The sequence below is a fragment of the Emys orbicularis genome, chromosome 20 (genome assembly GCF_028017835.1).
Source record: "Emys orbicularis isolate rEmyOrb1 chromosome 20, rEmyOrb1.hap1, whole genome shotgun sequence".
Taxonomy (NCBI): Eukaryota; Metazoa; Chordata; order Testudines; family Emydidae; genus Emys; species Emys orbicularis.
The window spans coordinates 20080537-20094257 of NC_088702.1; the positions used below are offsets into that span (position 1 = coordinate 20080537).

General features: G+C 67.5%; 2 protein-coding genes across 2 annotated transcripts; both read left to right on the forward strand.

The window, feature by feature from the left end:
• Positions 1-381: 381 nt before the first annotated feature.
• On the forward strand, positions 382-5002 carry ETFB (electron transfer flavoprotein subunit beta). Its single transcript, XM_065420290.1, has 7 exons — positions 382-449; positions 988-1143; positions 2023-2181; positions 2568-2630; positions 3125-3283; positions 4325-4506; positions 4811-5002. Exons 1-6 carry the CDS (start codon positions 393-395, stop codon positions 4493-4495), a joined length of 765 nt encoding a protein of 254 aa, XP_065276362.1. The 5' UTR covers positions 382-392; the 3' UTR covers positions 4496-4506; positions 4811-5002.
• Positions 5003-6390: 1388 nt separating this feature from the next.
• VSIG10L (V-set and immunoglobulin domain containing 10 like) lies at positions 6391-13339 on the forward strand. The gene is made up of 11 exons (XM_065420289.1): positions 6391-6448; positions 8110-8442; positions 8676-8939; positions 9106-9390; positions 10029-10283; positions 10960-11232; positions 11382-11669; positions 11879-11992; positions 12794-12855; positions 12983-13126; positions 13247-13339. Exons 1-11 carry the CDS (start codon positions 6391-6393, stop codon positions 13337-13339), a joined length of 2169 nt encoding a protein of 722 aa, XP_065276361.1.
• Positions 13340-13721: the final 382 nt, after the last annotated feature.

Consider the following 13721-nt stretch of genomic DNA (forward strand, 5'->3'; position numbering starts at 1 on the left):
CGCGGTGATTGGTTCCGGGAGAGGTACTGCCCCCTTCGTGCTTGGCTAGACGTTTAAGGCCCGGTCTGGCCGCCATGATTGGCTGTTTCACGAACCGTTGCACATTCTGATTGGTCGGCTTTGCGCCATCTGCCCACTGATAGCGCTGATTGGATTCGCTCTCTCCTGATTGGACCATCGCGCGGCCTGGCTACGATTGGCTGAACGCCCCACATGCCGCGTCTCCATTGGTCGAGCCTGAGGTCACGCCTCCGATCGGCGCCAATTGGTTCCGCCTCCGGCCCGCCCCTCAGCCTATTGGCCGCAGGGATCCAGCCCCGCCCTGGCGCCGACCCAGCGCGCTGATTGGCTCCGATCCCGGAAGGGGGCGTGGCCAGTCGCGGAGCGGGACAATGGCGGCGTTGCGGGCGCTGGTTGGGGTGAAGCGGGTCATAGACTATGCCGTGAAGGTGGGCGGGGCTCGGACGCCTGGGTCCCTTCCACGGCTCCTGTCCCGCGAGGATTTTGGGGGGGAGCGCTCGGACGCCTGGGTCCCTGTCCCGCGGGGGCGCCCGGACGCCTGGGTCCCTGTCTCGCGGGGGAGGGCGCTCGGACGCCTGGGTCCCTGTCCCTCGGGGGCGGGGGGAAGCGCTCGGACGCCTGGGTCCCTGTCCCGAGGGGGGGGCGCTCGGACGCCTGGGTCCCTGTCCCTCGGGGGCGGGGGGAAGCGCTCGGACGCCTGGGTCCCTGTCCCGAGGGGGGGGCGCTCGGACGCCTGGGTCCCTGTCCCGAGGGTGGGGCGCTCGGACGCCTGGGTCCCTGTCCCGCGGGGCGGGGGAGAGCACTCGGACGCCTGGGTCCCTGTCCCTCGGGGGCGGGGGGAAGCGCTCGGACGCCTGGGTCACTGTCCCTCGGGGCGGGGGAGGGCACTCGGACGCCTGGGTCCCTGTCCCGCGGTGGGGGGGGCGCTCGGACGCCTGGGTCCCGCGGTGACGCTCTGCCCCCCAGGTGCGGGTGCGGCCGGGCGGCGGGGTGGTGACGGACGGGGTGAAACACTCCATGAACCCCTTCTGCGAGATCGCGCTGGAGGAGGCGGTGCGGCTGCGGGAGCGGCGCCTGCTGCAGGAGATCGTGGTGGTCAGCTGCGGGCCGCAGCAGTGCCAGGTACCCCCCCATAGACCCCCGCCCCCCATAGACTCCCCCGTCAGGTACTGCCCCCCATAGATCCCTCCGCCCCCTACAGCCCCCCCACCAGGTACTGCCCCCCATAGACCCCCCTGCTCTTCTACGGCCCCCCCACCAGGTACTGCCCCCCATAGACCCCCTGCTCTTCTACGGCCCCCCCACCAGGTACTGCCCCCCCATAAACCCCCCTGCTCTTCTACGGCCCCCCCACCAGGTACTGCTCCCCAATGACCCCCCCACCCTCCTACAGACCCCCCCCGCCCGGTACCACCCCCCATAGACCCCCCCATCAGGTACTGCCCCCCCTGCTCCTATAGGCCCCCCTCCTACAGCCCCCCCCCAGTGCCAGGTATGGCCCCCCACCAGCTCCTATAGATCCCCCGTGCCAGGTACTGGCCTCCCCTTCTCTGGCAGCATCCCCCCCAGCTCCCTCTGACCCCCCCACTGCCACCCTACAGCCCTCATCGCCTCCCCCGAACTCCCAGTGCCAGGTACCACCCCCCCGACTCATATAGACCCCCCTGCCTTCTTACAGACTCTCCCCCCCAGGTACCGCCCCCCCCAATGTTTCCTGACCCTCACCCCAAGCCAGGTACCAGTCCCCACCCCCTGCTCCCCCTGACGTCCCCCTGCCCCTCTCCAGCTTCCCCCCAGCCCCAAGTGCCAGGCCTCAGCCCTATTGGCAGAGGGAGAGCTGCTGACCCGCCCCCTCCAGCTGAGAGGCCAAGGGCTAGGTGGACCCCGGGGAGCCAGCCCCCCCCCTGGAGTCGGGGCCACATTTGGGGGACCGTGTGTTGGGTGGGTTGGGATCCAGGGGCTGCCCCGCCTGTCCCTGAATTCAAACTCTGCCCCCTGCAGGAGACCATCCGGACCGCGCTGGCCATGGGGGCTGACCGGGGGCTCCACGTGGAGATCCCAGCCCCCCAGTACGAGAGCCTCGGCCCCTACCAGGTGGCCAAGATCTTGGCGGCGCTGGCTAAGAAGGAGGGGGTCAGCCTGGTGCTGCTGGGCAAGCAGGTGAATTCCCCTCCCCCGCTCTGCCCCACGGGCTCATCTACCCCAGTATGCTGCCTCCTCCCTGCTCAGCCCCACAGGCCCAACTACCCCGCTATCCCACCTCCTCCCTGCCCCCCACTCCTCCCCGCTCACCCCCATGGGCCCATCTACCCTGGTATTCTGCCTCCTCCCTGCCCCCCACCCCTCCCCGCTCACCCCCACAGGCCCATCTACCCCGGTATCCCGCCTCCTCCCCGCTCAGCCCCTCGGGCTCATCTACCCCGCTATCCCGCCTCCTCCCCACTCAGCCCATCTCGGGCCCAGCTCGTGACACTGCTCCCTGCGGCAAGTGATGGGAAGGGGCCCAAGGGGCCCGTCCAGGGTGTGACTCGTTTTCTCCTTCCCAGGCCATCGACGACGACTGCAACCAGACGGGGCAGATGACGGCGGCGCTGCTGGACTGGCCCCAGGTGGTTGCCCCCCTGGTGGGGGGTCCTGGCAGCAGGGGGTTCTGGAAGCTGCGGGTGGGAGGATCCCAGCAGCGGGGGGTGGGGGGTGGAAGGAGGGGGAGGATCCTGGCAGTGGGGCGTTCTGGGAGCTGCTGGGGGGTGGTGGTGTCAGATCCTGGCAGCGGGGGACTCTGGGAGCTGGGGGGTGGATCCCGGCAGCGGGGGGCTCTGGGAGCTGCGGGGGAGGCTCTGGGAGCTGGGGGGAGGGGGGGAGGATCCCGGCAGTGGGGGGTTCTTGGAGCTGGGGGGGGCGGGGATCACAGCAGCGTGGGGCTCTGAGACCTACGGCGGGGGGCGTGTTTGGATCCTGGCAGCGGGGGGCTCTGGGAGCTGCGGTGGGGGGGATCCCAGCAGTGTAGGATTCTAGGGGCTGGGGGCGAAGGATTCTGGGCCTGGGGGGGGGGATCCTGGGTGATGGGCGATAACACCCCCCTCCCCCCCCCGTGCCCCTGCAGGGGACCTTCGCCTCGGCGCTGACGCTGGAGGGGGAGCAGCTAACGGTGGAGCGGGAGGTCGACGGGGGGCTGGAGAGCATCCGGCTCAGGCTGCCGGCCGTGGTGACGGCCGACCTGCGGCTCAACGAGCCCCGTTACGCCACCCTGCCCAACATCATGGTGAGGGGAGGCCGCTTCTGGGGCGGGGCGGGGGCGCTGCTTATACCGGGACCCCTCCCCCGGCTCAGAGATGCAGCCACCTCTGGGGCGGGGCAGGGGCTGGTTATATGGGGACCCTTCCCCTGGGGGGTCTCGCACAACTCTTCGCTAGTGCCAAGCCGCAAAACCCTCCGGGCGCTGGCATCGCACAGCCGCCAGCAGGTGTCACCCCACCCCCAGTCAGGCCGCGGGAATGCTCCCAGAGCCGCTCACCCAGGAAAAGGCCCAGGCCTGGCACCCCACGTCTGTACTCTCCGGCCCTGGGCGGCTGCCTGACCAGTGTAAGTTCATTACTTAGGCCAGCCCCCCCTCGATGCGGACAGGACACGCACCAGCCTTTGTAAATCGAGCGGAGATTTCCCGAGCGCCCCGTTTTAGGGAAAGCTCAGAGCCGATTAACCCCCGAGAGCTGGATGGTACGTGATTGGTCGCCGTCAAAGGGCAGAGAGCAAAGAAAAGAGAAGCTAAAGGCCCAATGTCAATCTGACACCGTCTCACACTGGGCAGGGTTGAGATCTGCCACTTTCTCACCCCGCTGCACGTTGCCGGTTTCCCTCCGATACCAGGACCAGGCTCCTCGGTTGAAGTTTTCTCTTCCCCAGCGCTCTGGGTGGGGGTCCTGTGTGTGTCACTAGCGTATTTCACGCAGCAAAATCTCATCCCCTCTTGCGCCCCGGGAGGGTGTGTGTGTTTGGACAGAACAGCGGGTTTCAGCAGATCGTAGATGCCTTACCTGGCCTGCTCCCTATGGAACATCCCAGCCACGCTGGAGTGAATACGGGGGTCACCAGGGGCGGTTTGGAGGTGCAGTGTGTCACCGTAACAGCCACACGACACCAGATCACAATATCGGAGTTACCTGTGCGGGAAATGTCAGGAACTGGAGCCTGATGGGACTCCTGGGTTCTGTCCCAGCTCTGGGAGGGGAGTGGGGTCTAGTGGTTAGAGCACCGGGGGCTGGGAGCCCGGACTCCTGGGTTCCACGCCTGGCTCTCTCCCCAGAAAGCCAAGAAGAAGAAGATCGAGGTGCTGAAGGCGTCGGACCTGGGGGTCGATCTCTCCTCCCGGCTGGCCGTGCAGTGCGTGGAAGAGCCGCCCCAGCGCCAGGCCGGCGTCAAGGTGGAGACAGTGGACGACCTCGTGGGCAAGCTGAAGGAGGGGGGCCTGATCTGAGCCCCCAGCCGGTGAGTGCGGCCCCTAGCCCCGGCTCTCCCCTTGCAGACACTGACAGTACTGGGGAGAGAACCCAGGAGTCTGGGCTCTCAGCTCCCCCCCCCCCCCCCGCTCTAATCACTAACCCCCCTCCCGAAGCTGGGGAGCGAACCCAGGAATCCTGATGCCCAGCCCCTCCCCCCCAGCCCTCCTCTAACCACTAGAGACCACTCCCCTCCCAGAGCTGGGGAGGGAACCAGGAATCCTGGCTCCCCCCCCCCCATAACCCCTGGAGTCACCCCACACTGATCTCTCTGTGGCTTGTTTCTCTTCCAGCCCCTCCTGGAGCCGCTGCGCCCAGCTCTCCTGCTGCTGTGACGGGCGGTGCCCTGGGGGTCCCCATCCCCGGGACCTGGCACTGCCCCCCATGATTGTAACCGTGCTGCCTTCCGGCCCCGCCGGCTGCCCCTGAGCCGCTGCTCCGTCAGCCCCCGGTGCTCAGGAACCATAAACCCCGCTGGGTCTTTGGAGAGTCGCTGTCCGTCTGTCCTTCGGCCGGCCCAGCCGCGCCCAGGGAGGGGCCCTGGCTTTGGGGGGCCGCCCAGGCCCAGAGGCGGAGTTTGGGGGGGGGCGTTGTGGAATAAGGGTGGGGCGTACGGGGACTTGGGGGGGGGATTATTGTAGGATGGGCATGGCTTGGGAAGACAAGGTGGGGCTTAGTGGGGAAGAGGAGGGGGTGCAGATTATGGGGGGGGAGTGGTAGGGGTGGGGTTGGGTGGATAGAGGTCTGGGGGTGGGACTTGGGAGGATGTGGGGGCGTTATTGGAGGAATGATACCCAGGAGCTGCTGTAGGGCCCCCCAGGGAGACGCGGACGGACGGGGGCCCCTCACGAGAGCCGGGATCGATCCCGGCTGGGCTCGGGCGGGCGGCTCTTCCCCTCACTCCCAACTCAGGATGTGGGGCCCAGTGGAGGGAAAGCAAAGAGGGGGGATCCTGCTGTTCCCCTTTGGAACTCCCTGCCGCTGGATGCCCCTAGGCCTGACCAGGCTGCGAATGTTCATCCTCCCATGCTGCTCCCCCTGCTGGTGTAGCAGAGCCCCTGTGGGGGGGAGGGGGAGAGGAGCCCCCTGGCGGCTACAGCCCGGCTCCCACATCTTCCTCTGCCGCAGCTGGCCCCGGTCAGGGCCCATCCTGGAGGAGACGGGCCTGGGCTCATCCGGCCGCACCCCATCCCGGCTCCGGTCCCCGCCCTGCTGCAGCCCAGCCCGGGGGGGGAACTTTCACAATGGGTCCATCAGTTCAGTGCCCAGGAGGGGGGAGGAGCCCCCCCTTCCAGCTTGAGAAGGGGGGTTCAGAGCGTCCTGGCAGCAGGGGCTGGCATGGGGGGCCCCTTGGAGGGGGGAGGAGGTTTTGGGTGTGTACGGCTGTCCTCGCCCCTTGAGCCGGGCCCCCTGCTGGGGATGGGGGGTGTCTGGGAGTCTATCTTCTTCAAAGCCGAAGAACCGGTCCCACACCTTTCATCCCCCCACATGCACAATGTTCCCTGCCCTGCACTTGGGAGCTGGGCCCTGCTGCAGTCACTTCTGGGCTGGAGCAGCCGCATATAACGCTGCCGGGGGACAGTTTGCTCAGAGGGGGGGGGAGTCGAGGAGCAGCCCCCCCCCCCCCAAGGAGCAGGGCACAGAGGTGATGATGCTTGTGGCTAATTACAGCAGTCGTTTCTCCCCCCCCAGGAGCTATTGCTAGAAAGGTCCCGACCCCTCCCGGGCAGCCTCCCCCCCGCGCGCCCCGCCGGCTTAACCGGTTCCCCGCCCGCCTCGCCGGGAGAATGAGCCTTTGTCCGCCCTCCCCCCCCCCCCCGGGTGTTTGTGTCCCGGCCCCTCCCCCCCGGCCAGCTTCCCCCCCGCCCCTGTCATGGCCGGCAGGTGCCCGGACACCTGGGCCGGCGCCGCCCGGCTCCTGCTGCTGCTGGGTGAGTGCGGGCTGGGGGGGTCCTGCCGGGAGGGGTCAAGGGGGACCCGGCCCCTCCCCCCGGGACCTGTGGGGGGACGCGGTCCCAGAAACGTCACCACGGGACAGACTCGCTCCGGGAAGATTCACCGGAACCTCCCGGGGACCTGTCCTCCCCCCGCCCCGTAGTGACCCCCCCCCCCCGCGAGGGATTCGGTGCCCCCGGAATTGGGGCAGGGGGAGGAAACGGTTCGGGAGATAAGCCAGGAGTCTTGACTCCCACCCCCCCGCCACTAAACCCCTCCTGCCCAGAGAACACAGGAGTCCTGGCTCCGAGCCCCCCCCCCCCACTAGACCCCCCCCCCTGCCCAGAGAACACAGGAGTCCTGGCTCCGAGCCCCCCCCACTAGATCCGCCCCCCCGAGAACCCAGGAGTCCTGGCTTCCAGCCCCCCCCCCACTGTAACCACTAAACCCCACTCCCCTCCCACAGCAGCAGGCCTCATTTGACCCCCCAGGGACCCGATGAATCAGAGCCGCGGCGAGCGCCCGGTGCCCGCTGGGCTCAGCCACCCCGCGTCTGCCAGCGCCTCTCGCGGCCCCCCCCCAGCCCCGACTCAGCCCACAGCCTCTGGGCCCAGGCCCAGCCCACGGCCAACCTGCAATCGCCGGGCTGCTTCTAGGGAACAGTAGGGACGGCTCATCCCAGTGTGGAGATGCAGCCACCTGTGGGGCGGGACACCTGGGGAACAGCCACATATAAGACCACACGGGGACAGCTCACCCAGCACAGAGCTGCAGCTGCCTCTGGGGTGGGGCAACTGGGGAACAGCCACATATAACACGGGCACAGATCACCAGGCACAGAGCTGCAGCTGCCTCTGGGGCGGGGCAACTGGGGAACAGCCAGACATAACGCCACTCGGGCACAGCGCGCTAGAGTTGAGGCCGGGAGGGGAGGAGGATCCTGTGTTAAATCCAGCCACAGGAGGGATCAGGCAGCAGGAAATCACCCTCCTTTGGCTATTACCAAATCACCAGGGCCAATGTCCTGGGGCCTAACGGCCACGAAGGAGCCAGGCTGCGGGTCGGGAGAGCTGGGGTAGGAGGGGGGAGCCCAGGCCTGGGCTAGCAGGGGGCTGCGGGTCCGGAGTGAGGGGCACCGGCAGCGCTGACCTGCCCGATTCCTCTCTGCATTGATCTAGTTTGGGACAAGGCAGCTGCTCCCATCAATGGCTCCTTCTCCCCCTGGCCCCATGCAGCTGGGTCCCTGACTCATCTGGGAGAGGCCTCACTCCCGACCTGCAGCCCCCACTAGCCCAGCCCTGGGCTCCCCCCCAGCCCTGCCGATGCCCCTCACTCCCGACCCGCAGCCCCCTGCTAAACCAGCTGCCCTGCCCCCCCCCCCCCAGTGTTCTGCCGATAGCTGTCAGGCCTGGCTCTGGGAGGGGAGTGGGGTCCAGTTATAGCTGGGGGGAGCTGGGAGCCTGGACTCCTGGGTTCTGTTCCTCCATTGCCACTGGCTGCCCATAGCTGACGCGTGGGGCGGGGGGATTCAGTCTCTGTGTTGGGGGTGGGGGGGCTGGGCCAGCAGCGGGAGAGGGGGAGGGCAAAGGCTCCCTGGCTAGGGGTGAGGGGCGGAACCGAGCCCAGAACTGACCAGCCTCCCTCTGTCTCCCCCAAGGCCCCGCACTCCCCTTCCCCCTCCAGCTGCCTCCCGGCCCCCTGGCAGTGCTGCTGGGGGGGAACCTCTCGATCCCCCTCTCCTACCCCCCGGCCCAGCCACCCCCCAGAATTGTCTGGCAGAGGAACCTGACGGCGCTGGCAGACGGACGCCTGGGTCCCAACGGCTCGGTGGCCGTGGCCTCGGCCTACCAGGACCGGCTCAGCGTGGACCCCCAAGGGGGGGCGCTCACCATCGCCCCCGTGGCCCTGCAGGACGCCGGCCCCTACACGGTCGAGGTCTTCCCGCTGGGGGGCCAGGTGTGGAGGGGGCACATCCAGGTGGAGGTGTATGGTAAGTGGGGGTGGCCCGGACGCCTGGGTTCTATGCCGAGCCCTGGGAGGGGAGTGGGGTTTAGTGGTTGGAGCGAGGGGGAGGGAGCTGGGAGCCAGGACTCCTGGGTTCTATCTCCCCTCTGGGAGGGCGGGGGGGGGGGGGGGGAGAGGTCTAGTGGATAGAGAAGAGGGGGGAGGGGCTGGGAGCCAGGACACCTGGGTTTTTTCCCCATGCCTGTTTCCCCCCCGCAGAGCTGGTAGGGAACGTCTCTGTGACGCCCCCGTCCCTGGCGGTGAGCGAAGGCGCCGGGTCGGCGGCTCTCACCTGCGCCCCCGTGCGGGGCACCGTCACCTGGACCAAGGACGGGCAAAGCCTGGACCAGAACCCCCGGTACCGGCTCTCGGCTGGGACCCTCCAGATCAGCCGGCCCAACCGGAACGACAGCGGCACCTACTACTGCACCGTGTCCAACCCGTTCAGCACCGGCACCGGAACCGCCCAGATCCGGGTCTATTGTGAGTGCAGGCCGGACGCCGGGGCAGATGGGCCTGAGCCGGGCCAGAAAGGTGGGGGGGCGGGGCCCATCTGGGTCGGGGATCCCGGGCTGCCTGGGCCAAGCAGGGAGCAGGGGAGACCAGACTCGCTTCCCCGGTTCTGACTCGGTTCTGGTTCCCTTCCCAGACGGGCCGGAGCCCCCCACGATCAGCCTCTCGTCGGACCGTGACCCGGAGCCCCGGCGCTACGTCCGGGTGAACAGCACGGTGGAGCTGGGCTGCCGGGCTCCGTCGGACCCCCCCGCCCAGATCTACTGGAGCCTGGCCGACGCCAGCGACCCCCTGGTCCCGGCCCAGCCGGACCTGACGCTGCCCCGGGTGCAGCTCAGCCAGGCCGGGCTCTACTCCTGCCTCGCCAGCAACCCGCAAACCCAGCGCCAGCTCCGCGCCACCCTGATCCTCACCGTCATCCGTGGGTGCTGCCGGGCCCTTCCCCTCCAGGGGGCGCCAGCTCCCATCTGTCCCCAGGGTGGGGGCGGGGAATGGGGCACGGGGCCTTTCCCCTTTAGGGGGCGCCGGGTTCCCAGCCAGCCCCAGAGCAGAGGATTGGCAGGCTCAGGGGGGCGGGGAATGGGGCACGGGGCCTTTCCCCTCTAGGGGGCGCTGGGTTCCCAGCCAGCCCCAGGGCAGGGACTGGCTGGCTCAGGGGGGCGGGGAATGGGGCACGGGGCCTTTCCCCTCTAGGGGGCACCGGGTTCCCAGCCAGCCCCAGGGCAGGGGATTGGCTGGCTCAGGGGAGTGGGGAATGGGGCACGGGGCCTTTCCCCTCTAGGGGGCGCTGGGTTCCCAGCCAGCCCCAGGGCAGGGACTGGCTGGCTCAGGGGGGCGGGGAATGGGGCACGGGGCCTTTCCCCTCTAGGGGGCGCTGGATTCCCAGTCAGCCCCAGGGCAGGGACTGGCTGGCTCAGGGGGGCGGGGAATGGGGCACGGGGCCTTTCCCCTCTAGGGGGCGCCGGGTTCCCAGCCAGCCCCAGGGCAGGGGATTGGCTGTCTCAGGCGTGGGGGAGGGACTATCGGGCTGATCTGTTTCTCTCTCTCTCCCCCACCCAGAGATCCCCCCCGGATCCCCCTTCTGCTCCCTGGACTCAGTGGCCAATGGCACAGCCCTTCGCTTCCTCTGCTCATGGCCGGGGGGCTCCCCGGCTCCCAGCCTGAATCTGCAGGGGCTGCCGGGGGGTGGGGAGCAAGGGGTCGGCCCCACCCTCGAGCGGACCCTGAGCTCCCCCCCGCCCGCCCTCAATGGTACCCAGGTCACCTGCCTGGGGAGACACCTCGCCGCAGAGGGGAACTGCAGCATGACACCCGGTGAGACCCCAGCTCCACTGCCGGGGTGCAGTACCGGCTTCGGCCATGGGGGGCAGCACCGGGCTTGGGCACTGACCCTGACCCTAATTCTAGGGAGGGGCTGGCACCCCCAGGGGGAAGGGGCAGGGGTCCCTGCCACATGGGCGGGGCATGGGCCATGTCGGCAGAGTTGGTGTCCAATGGATGGGCGGGACGGGAGGAGTAAATGCAGGGGAGAGGCCTGGATGTCCAGTGGGTGGGGTGTGAATCAAGTGGGCGGGGCTAGCATTCAATGGGTGTGGCCTGGAGTGTGAGGGTGGAGCTAAAGTCCAGCTGATGGGGACAGGGCCAGGATACCATGGGTGGGGTTAGCATCCAGGGGGAGGGGCCTGAATGCTATGGGTGGGGCTAGCATCCAGGGGGAGGGGCCAGGATACCATGGGAGGAGCTAGTATCCAGGGGGAGTGGCCAGGGTACTATGGGCGGAGCTAGTATCCAGGGGAAGGGGCCAGGATACTTTGGGTGGGGCTGGCCTCCAGGGGGAGGGGCCTGAATGCTATGGGTGGGGCTAGCATCCAGGGGGAGGGTCCAGGACTCTGCAGGTGGGGCTAGCCCCAAGGGGGAAGGGCCTGGATGATGGGGCGGGGTTAACATCTGGCAACTCCACCCAAATCAACTCCCCGCCCCCCACCCCCAGAAGCCCCCTCGGGGGTCTCTCTCTCATTCCAGGCCTCCCTGGACCCCGGGGGCACCGTCCTGCTGGATCTGCAGTGCCAGGGCACCTACCGGCCCGTGGAAATCGCCTGGGCCCGGGACGGGGCGCCGCTGGGTCCAGGCGGGCGGTACCGGGTCAGCGCCGACGGGGCCCGACTCACCATCAGCAACTTCACGGCCCCGCAGGACCTGGGGGGCTACTCGGTGCGGTGCCAAAACCCGCTGGGCTCGCAGGAGAGTAACCTCACGCTGACGGGTGAGAACCCTGAAGTCCTGGTTCCCAACCCCCCTCCACCACTGCTGTAACCACGAGACTCCACTCCCTTCCCCGAGCTGCGGATGGAACCCAGGAGTCCTGTCCCCACAGATCTCCCCCCCGCCTCTAACCCGCCCTCCTCCCTGCAGGTCCGTCCGTCTCCGGCTGGAGCCTGGTGCGTGGGTCGGAGCCCGGCTCAGCCCAGCTGAGCTGGGAGGTGCCAGAGGGCTCCGTGGTCACTGGGTTCTTGGTCCAGGTCCCGGGGCCCCCCGGGGGCCGGGCGGCTGGGGAGTGGCAGACGCTGCAGACGCTAGGGGGCGCCACTCGCTCCAGCACCGTGGGCGGGCTCCAGCCCCACACCCCCTATTCCTTCCGGCTGCTGCCCCTGCTGGGTGCCCAGGCTGGGGAGCCCAGCCACACACAGACGCTCCTGCCAGGTGAGTACGGGGGGGCTGGGAGCCCGGACTCCTGGGTTCTCTTTCCAGCTCCGGGAGGGGAATGGGGTCTAGTGGTTAGAGCAGAGGGGCTGGGAGCCCGGATTCCTGGGTTCTATCCCCAGCTCTGGAAGGGGAGTGGGGTCTGGTGGTTAGGGGGCGCTGGGAGCCCGGAATCCTGGGTTCTCTCCCTGTCTCCTCTCTCTCTGCAGCCTCTACCCTGAGCCCCGGCGCCATCGCGGGCATCGTGTTGGGCTCAATCCTGGGCATGATCCTGCTCCTTGCCCTCCTCGTGCTCCTGATCTGGTTCCTCCGGGCACGATGGGGTGAGTCCGAAGTTGGGGTCCCCCCACCCCCAGAGCATCCCGGGAAGGAGGTCTGGGGGCAGGATATGCTGCTCTCGGCCAATCAGACGCAAGGGTAGAATTGCTACCCTAGTCCCAGCCAATGGGAGGGAGGGCTGCTCTTATCCAATCAAATGCAAAGATTGGAATCACTGCCAACCAGGAGACAAGTGGGGATGGGGTTGCTAAAATATGTGCTGACCAATCAGATGCAGCTATGGTCATTGAGCTGTTTCTAGCCAATCAGATGCAAGGGGTGGGATTTTTCCCCAGGCTTTGGCCAATCACATGGCAAGGGGGAGTCACTGTTTGTTGGCCAATCAGTTGCAAGGGGCAGAGTCATTGAGATGTTGTCCAATCACAGCCAAAAGGCAGAATTAGTCTCCTGTTTTCAGCCAATCCGATGCCAGGATGGGCTCAGTGGCCTTCTACTGCCCAATCAGGAAGACGGGGCCATTGTCATTGGCCAGTGAGCACCAAAGGTTCATGCTGCCATTAACCAATCCAAATGCACTGGCTCTGGTATTATCCAATTGGGATTCGGGGGGGGGGGGGGGGGGAACGGACACATGGGGCTTCGGGCACCAGCCAGTCAGAATTCACTGTTTCAGTTGGGGAAGGGGGGCTGGTACTGGCCAATCAAAATACAGGGAGATGGGAAGGGGGGGGTGCCCTGGCACCAGCCAATGAGAAGCAAGGGAATCAGTCAGTGGTCTTACCACCAGCCAATGAGAATTGGGTGCTCCTGGCACCAGCCAATTGGGTTCCTTTTCTCCATCCTAGGAAAGAGGGAGAAGATGCCCCTGACCCCGCCTGGGATCCGCCAGCATTACCTTCCCCGTCAGGTGAGTGCGAGGGGGCGGGGCCAGATGGGGGCGGGGCCTAGCACTGGGTTCTGCCGAGGATGACTGGCCCATGCCTCAGTTTCCCCATCCTGAAGCGGGACGCTGACGACGCGTCGCTCTGTTCCAGTTCCCGAACGGGAGAGAATCCGACCCCGTCGAGCCCCCGGCCCACCCCTCTCGGGCGTCTTCGCGCTGCTCCTGGGGGGATGGCGACGTGTCCTCCATCAGCTACGAGGAGCATCTGCGCATCCACGGCCCCCCCGCCCCCTGGGTAAGTGCCCCCCCCCCGCAACACGGCACCCCCTTCTGCTCCCCATAGCCCTGACTGCCAGGGGAGAGCCCCCACCCTGTCCCCCGGCTGTACGTCTCTCATTCACTTTCCTTTTCCCAGCCTGGGCGTCCTGGAGACGGCAGGGGCCCCGGGCTCCCATCTCTGGCCAGTTGGCAGGGCCCCAGGACAGCGCGCAGTGCCACGCGGGTGTGACTGGCATGGGAGAGCCAGCGTGGGAGCCAGGCATCCGGGAGAGCCTTATAGGGGACTGAGTGCCAGCAATGAACCCAGGTGACCGGGAGGCATCGATAGAATGGACTGAGCCTGTATAGGACGAGGCTCTGTGGAGCCCCCCTGAGTGTCCCCTGGCCCTGTGCTGGCCCCCCAACCTCCCCAGCACTGACTATGGGTCTAGGAGGGGTCCACATGCTTCTGCTGGGAGAAAGCGACTGGCCAGGAGGGGGCGGGACTTCCTGTCTTTCTTGGTGTGCTTGGGGAGAGGGTGGGACTTCCTGTTTTTGCAAATTATCTCAGGTTATACATGGCTCTGATTAGATCTCTGGAGAGAGAGAGAATTACGTCTGTCTGTGCCTGC